The sequence below is a fragment of the Mustela nigripes genome, chromosome 2 (assembly GCF_022355385.1).
Source record: "Mustela nigripes isolate SB6536 chromosome 2, MUSNIG.SB6536, whole genome shotgun sequence".
Taxonomy (NCBI): domain Eukaryota; kingdom Metazoa; phylum Chordata; class Mammalia; order Carnivora; family Mustelidae; genus Mustela; species Mustela nigripes.
Window position 1 is genome coordinate 2,300,605 of NC_081558.1, and position 15,935 is coordinate 2,316,539.

The 15,935-nt window shown below is 58.5% G+C and overlaps 1 protein-coding gene across 11 annotated transcripts in view; it reads left to right on the plus strand.

The window, feature by feature from the left end:
• CELF5 (CUGBP Elav-like family member 5) overlaps window positions 1–15,709 on the plus strand; it is a 48,285-nt gene extending 32,576 nt beyond the window's left edge. For 2 of the 11 annotated variants that reach the window (XM_059388621.1, XM_059388623.1), the window contains exons 5-11: window positions 1,970–2,049; window positions 3,784–3,930; window positions 4,563–4,704; window positions 4,800–4,946; window positions 6,419–6,481; window positions 10,011–10,154; window positions 12,339–15,709. In XM_059388621.1, the coding sequence (XP_059244604.1) occupies window positions 1,970–2,049; window positions 3,784–3,930; window positions 4,563–4,704; window positions 4,800–4,946; window positions 6,419–6,481; window positions 10,011–10,154; window positions 12,339–12,466 (851 nt within the window). In that variant the 3' untranslated portion in view covers window positions 12,467–15,709. Of the gene's footprint in view, window positions 1–1,969; window positions 2,050–3,783; window positions 3,931–4,562; window positions 4,705–4,799; window positions 4,947–6,418; window positions 6,482–7,058; window positions 7,143–10,010; window positions 10,155–12,338 lie in introns of all 11 variants that reach the window. The other 9 variants (XR_009402283.1, XR_009402282.1, XM_059388615.1 and 6 more) reach the window with 9 other exon arrangements.
• The last annotated feature ends 226 nt before the right edge of the window (window positions 15,710–15,935 follow it).

Consider the following 15,935-nt stretch of genomic DNA (forward strand, 5'->3'; position numbering starts at 1 on the left):
CTGGCACGTGGGTGGGCGGAGCTGACTCCTGGGGGTGGGGCCAGACACTTGAGAAGGTGAGGTTGGCTTCTGGGGCGGGGCGGGCCACGTGGGAGGGTGGGTTTGGCTCCTGGGCGTGGGGCCGAGCACTTTAGAAAGTGGGTTTGGGGGGCACCTGGTGGCTCAGTTGGTTGGTCGCCTGCCTTGGCTCAGGTCATGATCCCGGAGTCCTGGGATCTAGTCCCGCATCGGGCTCCCAGCTCCATGGGGAGAGTCTGCTTCTCCCTCTGACCTCCCCTCTCATGGTCTTTCTCACTCTGTCTCTCTCAAACAAATAAATAAAATATTTTTTTTTAAAAAGCAAGCAAGCAAGCAAGCAAGCGGGTTTGGCTCCTGCGGACCGGGCAGGGCCCGTGAGAGGTGGGGTTTGCTTCTGGGGCAGGGCGGGAACGGGGGGGCGGGGTTGGCTCCCGGGGCGGGGCCAGGCGCTTGAGAAGGCGGGACTAGCTTCTGGGGAGGGGCGGGGCACGTGGGGGCGGGGTTTGGCTTCCGGGGACGGGCGGGGGCGCTTGAGAAGGCGGGGTTGGCTCCAGGAGGCGTGGGCTGTGCGGGCGGAGACCGTCCTTTCCCGCCTGGTCCGGCCCGCGCGCCGCCTGTGCCCACCTAACTGTGGGACAGTTTCCCGTGGACCGTCTGTGTGATCCTGGCTGAGCATCTGGAAAAGACTTTCGTGGTCCGCAGAGACCTGTTTCCCTGTCTGCCCACGTGACTGTGCCTGCGAAGGGCATCACTCCACCTGCATCTTTAGTCTCTGACTTTTTCTGCCTTAGTGTCTAAATGACTATTTCTGCCTAGCTCTTCGTGTGTCTGGAGGTCTTTGTCAGTCTACCTGTCCTACCTTTTGGGGTTCACCTGTCAGGCACCAACTGTTGCCTTGCCTGTCTCTGGCCCTGGAAACTTTTTATCTTCTAAGGACAGAATGTATCCCGTGGTCCCTAGTTGCTTGTCTCTCTCTCTCTCTCTTTAATTATTTTTATTTCTAAATGATTTTTAAAGTTTATTTAATCATCTCTACACCAAATGTGGGGCTCAGACTCACGACTCCAAGATCAAGAGTAGCATACTCTACTGACTGAGCCAGCCAGGAACCCTTCTTTTCTTTTTTAATTGATATTTACATACTGTAAAATCCACCTTTTGAAAGCATACAGCTAAGTGCTTTCCAGTATGTTCAAGAAATTGTGCAACCATTGCCACTCTCTAGTTCTAGAACATTCCATTGTCCTACCCCACCCCCAGTCGGCCTGGCTCTTCCACAATATGCCCGTCTGGAACTACGTCTAGTAGCCTCTCCTATGACTCTGTGTCTGAATTTGCCTGTGTCTCATGGTCCCTGGCTGCCTTGGCTGCGTGATTTCTGATTTCTTCCTGTGTGGCCAGCCGCTGGGTCTGACCTGTCTGTTATTTATTTATTTATTTTCTGTCCCCATCTTTCCAACTCTGGTCACATGGGCCTACGTGTCTAGGTCTGAATGTATCTGTGCCTGAGTGTGCCCACAAGACTGTATCTCAGTGCCTCTGTCTGAACGTTTGTCACCTTCTCTCTGCATATCTGATTACAACTCGATCTCACCGTGTCAGCGGCTGGTAGCTGGGGGGTGTTCCCTAAGCCCGTGCCCTTCACTTGTTCCAGCGGGCAGGACCTGCCCCTCCTCCGGACTGCACACTGCCTCACAGTGCCTGTCCGGCCATGCGAGCCACCAACACCTGTGAAGCTGGTGGCTTTCTGAGCGAATGAGAGGCCACCGGGCTGACATCATACTCTGCGTGCTCTTCTTACTGCCTGATCCTTTATTGTCCAGCTGTCTGGCTGGCTGTCTGTTCTGACCGTCTGACCCGCCGCCCAGGGCTCCCAGTGCCCTAACCTGTGGCCCCTCCCCACCCAGAAAGACCCTATTACCCCTCACGCGTGCTCCTTGTCTTGGGCCAGGCTGTGCCTTTGTGAAGTTCTCCTCCCACACCGAGGCCCAGGCAGCCATCCACGCCCTGCACGGCAGCCAGACCATGCCGGTGAGTGGGGACCGCCCTGGGCCACGGAGCTGGGCGTGCGGAAGGGGGAGGGGACAGGGACAAAACCTCTCTCTACCATTCCCGCCATCCCGTAGCCACTTGCTGTTCATCAGTAAGGCACAGGCGGAGAGAGAGGCGGAGTCCCTGATGGTGGTGTGGGCACAGGTATGCAGGTGAGTGTGCGATTGAGCGTGTGGGAGTGTGCCTGGAGGTACTGCCAGTGTGTGGCTGCGTGTGTGTGTAAGAGAGGATATGTGAGTGTGTGTGGTTGTTAGTAGGTGACTTAATGTGCAATTGAGGTGTGTGATGTGAGAATATGGATACGTGTGTGCTGCTGCACGTGTTAAGTGTGTCGAACGGGTGTGTTTGTGTGAGTGGCTTGTGCAGCGTGCATGTAGGTGTGTGCACATGTGTGTTTCTACATGTGTGTACTGAGTGCACGTGAGTGTGGGTCTGCCTGGCTGATGTGGCGGGAACGAGCGCAGCACGCTTCTGTGGGCATCTGTGAGGGCACGTATGTGAGTGTGTGTGGATGGGCGGGTGTGTGTGTGAATATGCGTGTATGTGATTGCATGTGTACACGTGTGATATGGGCCCCTGAACGCACCGTGTGAGCGCGTGTGTGCAACTCTGTGTGACGTGCATGGTGCGTGCAAATGTGTGCACACATTTCGGACTCTTCGTGTCTGAGTGAGTTTGTGTGAGTGTGTGTGCATGTGTGTATGACTGTACAAGAGGGTGTCCTGGAGGGCGGGACCTGAGGGGTGTTGTGGCTTTGTGAAGGCCAGCAGGGGAACGTGGGGCGGGGCTGTGACAACAAGGATGGGGGTGGGGCGCGCAGAGCAGCAGGGGAGAGGGCGGGAGGGGCTGCAGCCCTCGGCCGAGGAGCACGGGGTTCTCGGGGTCATGAGGAGCCATGGAAGGTTTTGACAGCGCAGGGAAGGGGCCAGGTCGGTTGGAAATGTCCCCTGGGCCAGAGCGGGGATGGGTAGGGGGCAGGCCTGCGGCGCGGAGAGGCGGGGAGAGGCGGAGGAGGACAGGCTCAGCGCTGGGAGTAGCCCCGCCCCCTGGGGGAGGGGCCAGGAGCCACAGTCGCGGTACAGAAAAGGCCGGATCTGCCACAGGGGGTACAGGCCCTAGAGAACCAACCCCCCTCTCAGCTGCACTCAAATGGGAGTGAGGAGCAGGGCAGCGTCAGAGCCTCCAGGCCTCGCACGCTGGGCACTCGGGCCTCAGTCGTAGCCCCTGGAGGCAGGATTCGGGCTCACCAGGAGGTCAGGCTTTCTCCCACGCTCGCAGCTGACCAGTGATGGGGCGCATCGGGGAGCGAGCTCTCCAGCAAAGGGGGCATGTCCCCTCTCCGGTTAGGGTCTCACCTGTCCTCAGGTGTGAGTGACAGCTCTAGGGTCCTTCACCCGGGTCCCACCAGTTGGACTCTCCATTTTTGAGAGCGTGGCTGATAGTCAGGGTCCTCTGCTGGGTCCCAGACGCGGCCCCCTGGGCGGGGAGGCCCCACCTGTGCCCACAGGCAGCTGTACACGGTCAAGTGCGAGACCCAGGATGCTGATCTCTGAGCTGTTCTTGCTGTGCGGTCCGTGTCCTGCAGCTCGGCGCCCACGGGCAGGACTGGCCGCTGTGCTCCCCCAAGGGCCAGAGCTGGCGTGGTTCCACGAACCCCAAAGTCCTGGCTACCTCCCTCCTTCTTTCCCTCCTTGCTTGCCGCTGCCCCTGCAGGGTGCCTCCTCCAGCCTGGTGGTCAAGTTCGCCGACACGGACAAGGAGCGGACCCTGCGGCGCATGCAGCAGATGGTGGGGCAGCTGGGCATCCTGACGCCGTCCCTCACCCTGCCCTTCAGCCCCTACAGTGCCTACGCCCAGGCTGTGAGTGACCGCAGCGGCTGCACTTCCGTCTCCAGCAGGGCTCCCCACACCACTCGGGGGGGAGGGGGGGGTCCGGCTCAGTCTCTCTCTCTCCATGCATGCTCTGTTGGGGGTTCTGCCTCTCTGCTCATCTTTCTCTCTCTTCCTACTCTCTGACTCATGGTCCTATCCTGGTCATGGTTGAGTCCCCAGATCCAGGCTGATTCCTGAGCCCCCCACCCCACCCCAGCTGAGCCCCCAGCCATGAACTGAGGCCCGAGCTGAACCCCAACTCTGGGCTGACACGACTCCATGCTTAGGCCCTAAATCTAGGCGGGGCCTCCAAGCCAAAAGGAGCCTCTAAATCGAGGCTGACTTCACACTGAGACCCAGCCCTGGCTGAGCTCAGTGTTGGCTGATCCCCAATCCCAGACCGAGTCCAAATTCCTGACTCAGCCCTGATCCTAGAGAGACCCTTGATCCCACACTGAGCCCCAATTCCCAGCTAAGCCCTGACCCCAGCCTGAGCCAAGAGAGCCAGGCTGACCCCCTCCCCTACTCAAGTCACTTGAGGACCAGGCCTCCTCCCACGAGTCATGACCTCAGGGCAGGTGCCACCCCCATTGTGCACACCGACTCCTTTCCACCCCCAGCTCATGCAGCAGCAGACAACGGTCCTGTCCACGTCGGGCAGCTACCTGAGCCCCGGCGTGGCCTTCTCACCCTGCCACATCCAGCAGATTGGCGCCGTCAGCCTTAACGGGCTGCCTGCCACGCCCATCGCCCCTGCCTCTGGTGAGAGTCCGCCAGGGGCCTAAGGATGGGTGGGCAGGGCAGGGCCAGGGCCAGGGCCAGGCTCAGGCTCCCCATGGTGCTCCTCCGTTCTGCAGGACTGCACTCACCCCCGCTGCTTGGCACCACGGCCGTGCCTGGGCTCGTGGCTCCCATCACCAATGGCTTCGCAGGGGTTGTGCCCTTCCCTGGGGGGCACCCTGCCCTAGAGACCGTGTATGCCAATGGCCTTGTGCCCTACCCAGGTAACTGGAGTGGTCCCCTGGGACCTATGGGTGGGTGGGAGGGTGGGGAGGGCGTCTCTGGGACAAGCAGGTGTTCCCATGCCATGGTCCCTGGGAACCAGAGGGACTGTCAGCTCAACAGACATGAGCTGTGGGCACAGAGAAAGAGACTATAGCAGGGTGGTTAAAACACGGGAACTTTATATCCAGACATATCTGGGGTCAAGCTTCAGTTCGGTTGTCCTGGGTGGTCTCTGTGAGTCCCTGGACCTCAGTGTCCTTACCCGGGAAATGGGTCTGATGCCATCAGTCATCTCAGGAGGTTGCACTGACGAAATTAGCATGTTGAATGCTTGGCACACTGTCTGTACCAAGAACAGCACCATCAATCTTAATTATTAACCATCACTATTGAGGAAGATATCAGGACCCATATCCACTCCTACATCCAGCCATGCAGTATTCTCCATGCACCGAATTCGGCTGGGCCCTGCCTTTGCAGAGCCGAGGTCCCAGCTCTCCCCATTCTGTACCACAGTCCCCAGGCAAGCCTCCTCCAACACCTTGCTTGGGTGAAGTAAGTCATCTGCATATCCACCATTGAGGAGAATTTGTTTTTATTTTGAAATGACTGGAACTCACAGAGAGTTTCAGAAGTACGGAGAGGTCCTGCTCCCTCCAGCCCAGCCCGCCACCCATGCTAACAGCTTACATAACAAAGCACATTGTCGAAACCAGGAGGCTGACACTGGTACAGTACAATGACCTCGACGGGAGCTGGATACCTTATGGACACTGTACCACGTTGTGTGTGCACCCGTGCGTGTGTGTGTGTGTGGGGGGATCTGTGCCATGTTATCACCGTCAGAGATTTGTGTAACCACCACCACAATGCTCCATCTCCGGGGGGTGATTCATTCATGTGACCCCTTTATGGTCACCCCCCCACACACACACACCCATCCTGTAGTAACCTCTCTCCGTTGGAGCTGAATCTTTTGGCTGAAATTTCCCCCTGATGCAGCAGCTCTAGTGGTCTGGACAACCTCTTTCCTCCCCTTACTTCCTGCCCTGAGAGCAGCCAGGAGGTCACAGCCACATGGGGGATCCGCGAGGTGTCTGATGAGTGAGGCTTGGGATGGGAGAGAGGGAAATGGATGGGGGTGGGGGGTGGTCAGGAACAGAGGCCTGAAGTCCTGGAGAATAAAGGGGAAGAGCGAGGGGGTCCGGATGGGGACAGAGAGATGGGGTTAAACCTCTCTGGAGCCCTGTTCGACTTCTACTATTTCCTATCTGAGTGGCCCTGCGCTGGTTGCTTCACCTCTCTGAACCTCAGTTTTCCTACCTGTAAAATGGGGACCATACCTATAAAACGTTTATGTAGAGATGAAGCTGGGCAGATGTTTGTTGCTCTCCTTCCGGGCGCTAAGGATCAGGGGTGGATGGAAGATCTGCCGCCCCTGTCCCACTCAGCCCTTCCGTCTACCCCGCAGCTCAGAGCCCGACGGTAGCCGAGACCCTCCATCCCGCCTTCTCCGGAGTCCAGCAGTACACAGGTACGCGGGCAGTCCGGCCCACTCTCGGGCGTGGCCCCGCCCCTCTACCCCGCCTTTCTTCCTGTCTGGCCACGCCCCCTGGCAGCTCCCCGCTTCTGGCCCCGCCTCCCAGGGGCCGCCCTTTCGTTTGGCCTTCTCTCTTGTACCTAGCCACGCCTCCTACTTCTGGCCCTGTCCTTTCCCAGGTTTTGGCCCCACCCCTCCTCGGCCCTCGCAGCGTCTGGTCCCGCCCCCCATATCCTGTCCCGAGTCCTCCAGGGCCCTGCCCTCAGCCTTGGCCCTGCCCCTCACACTCTGGTCCCACCCACTCTGATCTTGTGCGGCCTTGGCCCCTCCTTCAGGCCCGCCCTCGGCTGTGGTCACTCCCCCTCCCTCATTCCAGACGTTGGCCCCACCCCCTCGAGCCATGGCCCCGCCTCACTCTTCCCTGTGCCTTGGCCCCTCCCCTAGGCCCGCCCTCCGCCGCGGGCACGCCCCGCCTCCCTCCCAAGACCAACGTGGCCCCGCCCCCGCCCTCCCCGCGCCGCCCACCGGCCTCACACCCGCCTCCGCCCTGTCTCGCTCCCGGTCTCCGCAGCCATGTACCCCACCGCGGCCATCACGCCCATCGCGCACAGCGTCCCCCAGCCGCCGCCCCTCCTGCAGCAGCAGCAGCGAGAAGGTGAGGGGGCCGCGACCTCCCCTGGGCGCCAGCCCCGCCCTCTGACCGCCCCCTCGACCTCCAGGACCCCTGGCCTGGCCTGGCGTGGCGCGGGAACTCGGGGAACCGCGGCCAAGAGCACGGCCTGCGGGCCAGACAGACCTGGGTTCGAGTTCTGACGCGGCCCCTGGGTGCTCTGGGGGAACCTCATCACCCTCTCGGAGCCACGGCTCGCTCCTCTGGAAAGTTGGAACCATAGGACTAGCGGGCCTAGGGGTGACCCAGCCACCACCAGCCACCCTTCCCAGGACCGGACGAGCCTCTGAATTTTGGGGAAGGACGCTCATCTTGAGGTCGGGCGCGGGCGGCGGGTGGTGGTGGGATATCTCGGGTGAACTGAGGCTCCCCAGTAAAGCGGAAGGAGGAAGTTGTTAGATTCTGGGGTCGGACAGACCAGGATTCAGGTCCACCCAGTTGTGGCTGTGCATGGTAAGGAAAGCACTCACTGCCCGTGCCTCAGTTTCCTCCTCTGCAACAGGAGCGACCATCTGGGTCAAGAGGTGTCACTGGGAAGGAGGCAAGGCCGTTCCTGACGCACAGTGTGGCTCAGCACCAGGAAGGCTCTTTCCCTTGTCCATCCAGCTAGTAGGGGTCAGGGGGAGGTGACCCACTGTCCCCATGGCTGGGGAGCACTGTGGATGTCCTGGCCTGCAAACTGAATTCTTTGAGGTTCTGCCCCACTTGGCCCTTGCCCTTGACCCGTGGCAGGGGACCACTTGCCAGGAAATGAGCTGAGCTTTGGAGACGAACTCTAGGCTGAAGGGTCCCCAGCTGGGCCAACCAGCCGCTACTCTGTCCTCCGTCAGATTTTATTCCTCTGGCGGCTCAGTGGGTAAAGTCACAGACGGCAGGCATGAGGATTTGACAGTGCTGGAGCTCCAGTGCGACTTTCAGCAACCTCCCAACACCCCCTGCACCCCCTGATCCAGGGCGGGCCAGCACGGGCTTCCAAGAGGGCCCAGCTGCCTCAGGTCACTGTTCTGTGGATGGCTCGGACCTGGGTGTCTCCCTCCCTGATCCCTGCTCCAACTTCCCTCCACCAGGGCTGAGGCGGTCAGAGCTAGGGCAGTGGTGATCAGCCCTGCTGTCACTCGCCATGAGCATTTTGGAGAGTCCCCACCTCGGGGGACAATGTACAAGACTCCCGCTCGCACCATTCTAGACCTTTGTCCGCGACACGTCAAAGCAAAAGACAAGATAGAGCCCTGATAAAAAATGGTAGACAGCGTCATGCCCAGGGGCAGGTTAAAAAAATACGGTCAGGATGGCCCTTTATCCCGGCAAAGACCTCAAGCTTGCACGTGGACATGGCATTGAAGGGAAGGGTGGCGGGTGTGGCTGCTGTCACGTGCGGGGAGAGACGTGTCTGAAGTCAGAGGGGGAGTCGTAACCCCACATGGGGATGCACGTGGCTCAGACACACGTGGGGAGCCGAGGGAGTGGTCGGTGGTCCCGCTGTGTGCTGTGGGGAGTGTGTGCGCATGCGTTGTCTTCTCACGGGGTGCCCTCAGCTGGGTGCGGCTTTCCGCCTTCACCCCGTGTTTCTCGGAGATGGGATCACGCTCTGGCGGCTGTAACGTTTGTGCCGCGGTCGAGATCACGCCGTCCACATCAGTCACGACGATCACGTTGCAACTCGCTTGCATTTTAAAAACAAGCGTTCTTGGGACTGTGGTCCTAACCAGGAAGAGAAGGGTTGGATGTCCGTGGGCAATCCCGGATCTTTATTTCCTGGGATGGAGAATACTCACTTCTGGACCGAGGGGGATTTTTGGTGGTTTGGGGGTTCGTGGTTTTGGGGGGCATGGGCGAAGGTCATCTGTTGGTTTGGGATGAGGGGCAGGTTTTGGTGACTGTTCATGGCTTCAGATAACGAAGGTTTTAAAATTTCATTGTTATTTGTAGCTGTTACGTAACCTCTCCATTGGGGATTCTTTGGGGAAGGGGATGGTTTTGAGAGTTAGCTGGGCCTTTAAGAAGTTATTCTTGGTTGGTGTAGTATATCATGTTAAAATGCCCAGGTGGGGACGTGGAGGGGGGCGGGGAGCGCTGCCTGGCCGGCTCAGTCGGTGGAGAACACAACTCTCCATCTCGGAGTTCTGAGTTGAAGCCCTACACTGGGCGTGGAGCCTACTTAAAAATAAATAAAAATGTAATAAAATCACCAGGTGGCTTGGGGACTACAGAATTTTTTTATCTTAATTGAGGGTTTTTTTATGTGTGTCATCTGAGTCTTGAAAATTATTCAAAGCTTGGAGGATTATCCACGGTTTTGAAGACTATCTCGATATTTGGGGTTTGGGACCGGGGAATGACTTGTCTTATTCTGTGATCATCGGACTTGTAAGATAGGAACATCGTATTTTAAAACCAGTTGTAGATTTACAGAATTAGTGCAGAGATATACAGAGTGTCCGCATACCGCACGTACAATGCATCCGCTGTCATAAATGGTCTGGCGTTTCCGGGTTTAGGGATTTTTTTTCCGGGGTTTCCGGTTGTCTGGAATTTGGGGACTACCCAGGGTCTGGCATTGAGGGATTTATGTCAGTTTTGCCGGGAGGGACCATCTGAGTTTTGTAAATTACCTGGGGCATGAGGATAATCAGAGGTTCAGGGTTCCCAAGTGTGGGATTAGAAAGGCAAGGGTAAGCGCGCCCTGCCTCCCCTCCCCCGCGCCGTCTCCACGCCCTGCTTCCCGGTGTCACGGGCGCCCTCCCCCAACAGCTGGAGATGCCAGAGGTGGGCTCCGGTCCCAAGCCCCTCCCCCCGGGGGGGGTCCGCCTCCTCTCCTTGGGGGCTTTATGTCTTTCTCTCCCCTACCTGCAGGTCCCGAAGGCTGTAACCTGTTTATCTACCACCTCCCCCAGGAGTTTGGAGACACGGAGCTGACGCAGATGTTCCTGCCCTTCGGCAATATCATCTCCTCCAAGGTGTTTATGGATCGGGCCACCAACCAGAGCAAATGTTTTGGTGAGTACCTGCTTCGGGCACCCCTTCCTGCTGGCCAGCCCTGTCCCCCTGATCCGCGTGCTGCCAGGAACACGGACGTGGGAGGGCGTGGTTGGCGTGGTCAGCTAGGAGGCAGGTGTGGTCCAAAAGAAGCACATTTAGAAGTTGCAGTGAGCACTTATTAAGCACCTGCTGTGTGCCAGGCATGCTGCTGGGTGCTGGTCAGGGCAGCAAAGGAAGCCCACAAAATTCCTGCCCTCCAAAGCTTGCAGTCTTGCTGCACTGCCCCACAGAATTTTCTCCACTGGCAGAGATGTTCTTCTCGCCTCTGCTGTCTGAGCTATGAGCACCGCGTGGCTGCCAGGCACCTCGAGAGGGGCAGTTCAACCGGCAGGATGTTTCTGATGGCCTGGGGGGAGCAGGGCAGGATGGGGGTGGGGGAGATGGGGTAGAGAGACAGAGATAGAGAAAGAGATAAAAGTTTTAGTTTTAAGGAATCCAGATCTAAATGACCGCCCCTGGCCAGCGACTGCGGAGTTGAAAAACACAGGCTTACAGGTAGGAGGTGGAAATAAACAAGGCAGGGCATCCGTCAGGGGGTTATGAATGGCGGGAAGAACACCATCACCATCTGCTCCTAAGGACCCAGAAGCCGGTGTGCGGGATGTAATGTTTCAGCTGAGACCCAAACGTTGAGATTTCCCAGCCCCAGGATGTCTGGGGTACAGGGTTCCGGGGCAGAGGGAGCGACACGTGCAAAGGTCCTGGGGCAGAGCTGTGCCTGGTGTGTTGGAGGGCCAGCCAGGAGGCCCTGTGGCTGGAGCAGAGAGAGGGGGAAGGTGGGAGGAGGAAGGCCAGGGAGGGGCCGGGGCGGTCCTACAGGGCCTTGGCCTCCAAGTTCACACAGCAGCAAAGAGGCAGAACCCAGATCGGAACCAGTCCTTTTGACTCTGAAGTGTGGACTCGTAATCTCACTCTGTTGTATTGCAAAGGCCAAGTCTTGCCTATTTAGCCAGGGCGTTCCGTATATACTCAGCATCCAACCATGAAAGGGAAGAGCGGCCCCATTTTACCCCGGGGAGGAAGGAGAGGCACAGGGCGGTCAAACAGCGCACCCGAGGCCACCTGGATCAGGGTCCTCTGCCAGTGCCCAGGCCCCTCGTCAGCATCCCACTTGCGGAACGAAGAAGGCGGCGTGTGGGGGAAAACCCACTCAATCCCTCTCAACAGTGAGGAGTCCTGTGCCTTCCCTGAGCCTCGGTTTCCTGATCAGTGTAGCGGGGGGACAGGTGTTAGGGCAGCTGGTAGACGTGAAGACCTTATGCCCCCCAGCTCCACCTTCCCTCCTGGCTCCCCAGTGGGCCTCTGCAGGACCGATCAACCCTGCCTCCACTCTCTCTCCACCTAACCCCCCACCCAGCCTCTCACCCAGAGCTCGGGGATCCCCACCTCAAATACTTGGGCATGCAGTCCCTCACCCCAAAGGGCTCCTGGCCCCTGTGGCCTCCACACCCTCCCGGGAAGCCTGCGAAGACCGAGCGGTGAGGGGCAGGAGTAGGGCAGGGTGGCCTGGGGTGGCAGGGGCTGGTGGAAGGTTGAGGAGTGGCCGAGCAGGATGTTTCTGATGGCCTGTGGGGCGTGGGGCAGGGTTGCGGGGGATATGGGGGTAGAGAGACAGAGACAGAGACAGAGAACGAGATAACAGGCAGAGAGAGGAAGAGGGCGAGAAGAACAGAGAGAAGTGACACCAGGACACTCACGCAGAGACAGTCTCTGATCCACAGTCAAGATCCCAGATGGACAGCAGTGTCGGGAGGGCAGAGGGTTAGCATCCAGGGCCTGGAAGGAGGCAGGCAGCCAGGATGGGGAGGGAGGGAGAATGTGGCCCTCATGGGACCCCCCCCCCCATGGGCCTCACCTGTTCCCTCCACCTGTGGGAAGTCTCAGCAGAGCAGACCCCGGGTAAGGAAGCAAGCACCCCGTCCCCGGAGGCATGCAAGTCTAGAGGGTGTCAGAGCCAGGCGCCGGGCTGCTGTGCGTGCCCTGGCGTGCCCTCCTGCCTCCCCGGGCCCACTTGCCCCTGCGAGCGCCCCCCCCCCCCCCGCCCCCAGGACCCCGCGAGCCGGGCTGCCGGGGCCGCAGCACTGCAGGAAGCGGAGGACGCCCGCGTTGCCCACCATGGCGGGTCCGCCCCGGTCTCCGCAGGCTTCGTGAGCTTTGACAACCCGGCCAGCGCGCAGACCGCCATCCAGGCCATGAACGGCTTTCAGATCGGCATGAAGAGGCTCAAGGTGCAGCTGAAGCGGCCCAAAGACCCGGGACACCCCTACTGACCGCGCCCACAGCCGCCCGGAGGCTGCGGGCCTGGCCCAGGTGAGCCGCCAGGCGGCCCCACCCACCCCCACCCCCACCCCCACCCCGTTTTGGCCAAACACCCCCTCATTCTCTGAGCCCTCCCCAGGCCCCCGGGGATGCTGCTGGAGGCCATGAGGGGTCCCCAGCTTGGGTCGCTGTGGACAGAGCTAGACTAGATCACCCCCATCCCCCCTTCGGTCGGGGCTGGGACGGAAGGTGGATCTAGGGTCCGGGGGTGGTTGGGGAATCCTTCCAGAAGAAGGCTTTGAAGGATGAATAGAAGTTCACTGAGAGGCCAGGTTTGGTCTGGGGTGGGGTGGGCTGTGGGGAGGGTATTCTGTCCTGACCTGTGAGTCTCGCAGCTGGGCTGGGGTCCTAACTCTTCTCTGGTTCCTGCTCTGTGGGCTGGTGAGAAAGCGGAATGTTTGCCCTGCTCACCAGCCTGCCCCCCACCCCCGAAAAAGGTACCCCCAGACACACCCCCAAGAGTGGATTTTGCCATCAGAGAGAACAACTTTATCAACAACTAAACACCTTCTCTGGGGGAAGGAACAGTGAGCCTAAGGGGCCAGTGGGGAAACGTAACTGACCGCAAGCCTTGACGAGCCTCATCCGTGGAATGGGTTCGTGGAAGTCGCCTCCCGAGACAGGGAGGATCCGCTTGGGGATGCGGTGTTTTCCCCACCAAGCCCAGGACCCGCCACCTGGAAAGCTCTTGACCATTCATTTCGGTTTTCTTTTCTCCATCACAAGCGCCGTGGTCATCAAAGCGCCGCGCCTGGGGTCTGGCGCCAAGTAGGTGCTCAGTTAGGGGCTGGGCATGCTTTTCCGACTGTCAAGTCAGCACCCCCAGATTCGCGGGTATCCGGTCACGGGATCAGGCGACTAATGCCCCCTGCACCTGAACGCTCCGGGACAGCAAGTCCTTACTGAGCACCTACTAAGCGCTAGGCGCTCTTCCCCGCGCTTGGGGCCACACCCCAGTGGTGAATGACCTGACACGGGGCGGGGCTTGGGGGGCGGAGCTGCCCCCGTGGAGCTTCAGTGGCAGCGAGGGGGCAGGGGAGACCAGAATAAACCCAACTCTTGGCCCCGGGTTGCGGGAGGAAATGGGCTCAGCGGCCCCACGTCCCTTCCCAGGCGGTTTGTTGGCCTCCGGATCCGGAAGTGGACTCTCTGTGAAAGGACAGGGGCCCTTGGGTTCCCAGAACCCAGCCTGGCCAGGGCAGGGGGTGTAGGTGGGAGGCGGTGTCGTAGGCCCCCCATCACCCCACCCTAACGCCCCTCCCTTCTCCGCCAGGTGAGGGGCCTTCCCACCCCAGGAGGGCTTCCCGCTTCCAACCGATCCCGGACTTTTCCGTAAATTACAACCGAGTTTGGACACCAGCCCTCCCTGTCTCTCCCGCCTCCCTTGCCCAACCCCCTTAATGTGAAACCCTACAAAGGCCACATGGCGCCGGGAGGGGGCTTTGTGATCTGCCCCCGTGCTGGGGGGAGGGGGCTTCTGAGTTGGGGGCCAGGAGGTTCCCTGCCCCCTCCTTGGTGGCTCCCCAAACTAAATCACAACTTTTCCTATATATATATATGCATATATATATAGAGCTATAGACAGTATATATATTTTTTGAGTATAGATCATGGGACCAAACTTTTCCGACTTCCTCCCATCCAAGAGATGGTGACCCTGGCCCGGTCACTCAGCAGGGACATAAGAAGGGCTGAGGATGACCGGGCCGCCCAGTGTCTCCCCATCTCCCGCTGTCATGTCAGACCAGGGCGCCGAGAAGCACTGGGAATCAGCTGCCAACGCGATACACCTCCAGGACTTTGGGCCCCTGCTGCCGACGGCTCTCGCAGGCCTTTGGGCTCAGCCAGCTCGAGTGTCCCTGGTCTTAGCTGCAGCTTCGGGACCCCCTAACCCCTCCCTCACCCCAGGGCCCTGCCTTCCCCAACTTAGGCACAAAAGAGACCCGCCCCCACCTTCTCCACCCCCCCCACCCCCGTCATAGCCTTACTCATGTGACCAATAGCCCTTAGCTTTCCGTCAGGGGCAGACAGGGGCTGGGGCGCCCCCCCGCCCCTCCTGCCCCCTCCCAAGGGCAGGCAGCCACCCTCCCTGCCTTTGGATCACCAGCCTGGAGTTCACGATCTCATGACCAAGATTGCCAAGCGCGTTGGACAAGCCAACCTGCACCGTCCCAGCACCCCGTTACCAGAAATACCTCTACAGATAATTTTTTTTTTTAATTTTGGTCTTTCTGAGCAGATACAAAGAAGAAAAGAGAACAAAATGGGGGAAAAAAAATCAGATGACTGGATTTTTGTTTCCTAGTCGGGGCGGGGAGGGAAGTCCTTTCGGGGCATCTCTGTATAGCTACTCAAACCGTGAAAACCCACTTTGAAGCACAGAGTCAAGTTCGTTGGACGTCATTGGGGCCTCTTGCCAAGTGAGGCGCCGAAGAACTTAATAAGCTCAAGAAAAAAAAAATTTGTAAAAAAAAAAAAAAAAGCATTCCCTTTTGTTTCTACCAAAATGTGTTGACTGACCCAGAAAAAAACAAAAACAAAAAAAAACAAAAAAGAACACATTGCAAAAAAAAAAAAAAAAAAAAAAAGAAAAGAAAAGAAAAAAAAAGTCTTAATGACCAACTTGTTTCGATATTCCAGAGTTTGATAATTGTTCCGAGACACTCTAGCGTGCCTGTGTCCCGTGCGTCTGCGTGCGCGTGCCCAGGGGCCACGAGGGGGCCTCGTGCGTGTCCCCGGCACCCGCCAAGCCCTCCGTTGGGCCTGCTTGGGAGTGCGTGTGGGTGTGCAGTGGCGTGTGTCCCTCTGGCCCATGTTTACTGGCTGTAAATACCATTTTTATACTCCACATCGAAGACCTGCGTGATTTGTACGATGTACTTTATTTCTGCTACGAGTGATTTCATGAAGTTTCAACTTGCAAACCGACTTTTGGAGACAAACCGCCACACACACACACACACACACATATACATACACATACATACACATACACACACACACACAGAAAAGGAATACAAGAAAGGGACTTAGAGGGAACTTTGGGTTGACTTGGTTTGGATTTCTGGCTGGAGAGGTCCTTGTCACTGTGGCGTGTTCAGGTGAGAAGCTGCAACCATCATTTCAATGTCCAAATGCCTCTCTTTGGTCTGGAGAAACTGAAAGTTTATTTAATAAAAGTTTTACTTGCTAAAGGACTGGGTCCTCCCTTATTCACCGCCTCTCGTGGATAGAGCGTGTCTGGCCCCACTGAGTTGCCTGGGCAAGAGAACCCGGATTTCAGGTTAGGGGATGCAGGAGGAGATATTCTGGGAATATTTCAACACCGAGACTCCCTCTGAGTCGTCCAGAAGCAGAGGCGATGGGACTTGTCCTTCTCCAGGAGAGCAGGTTCCTGTGGCGCTGGGTTCACTGGCTCAT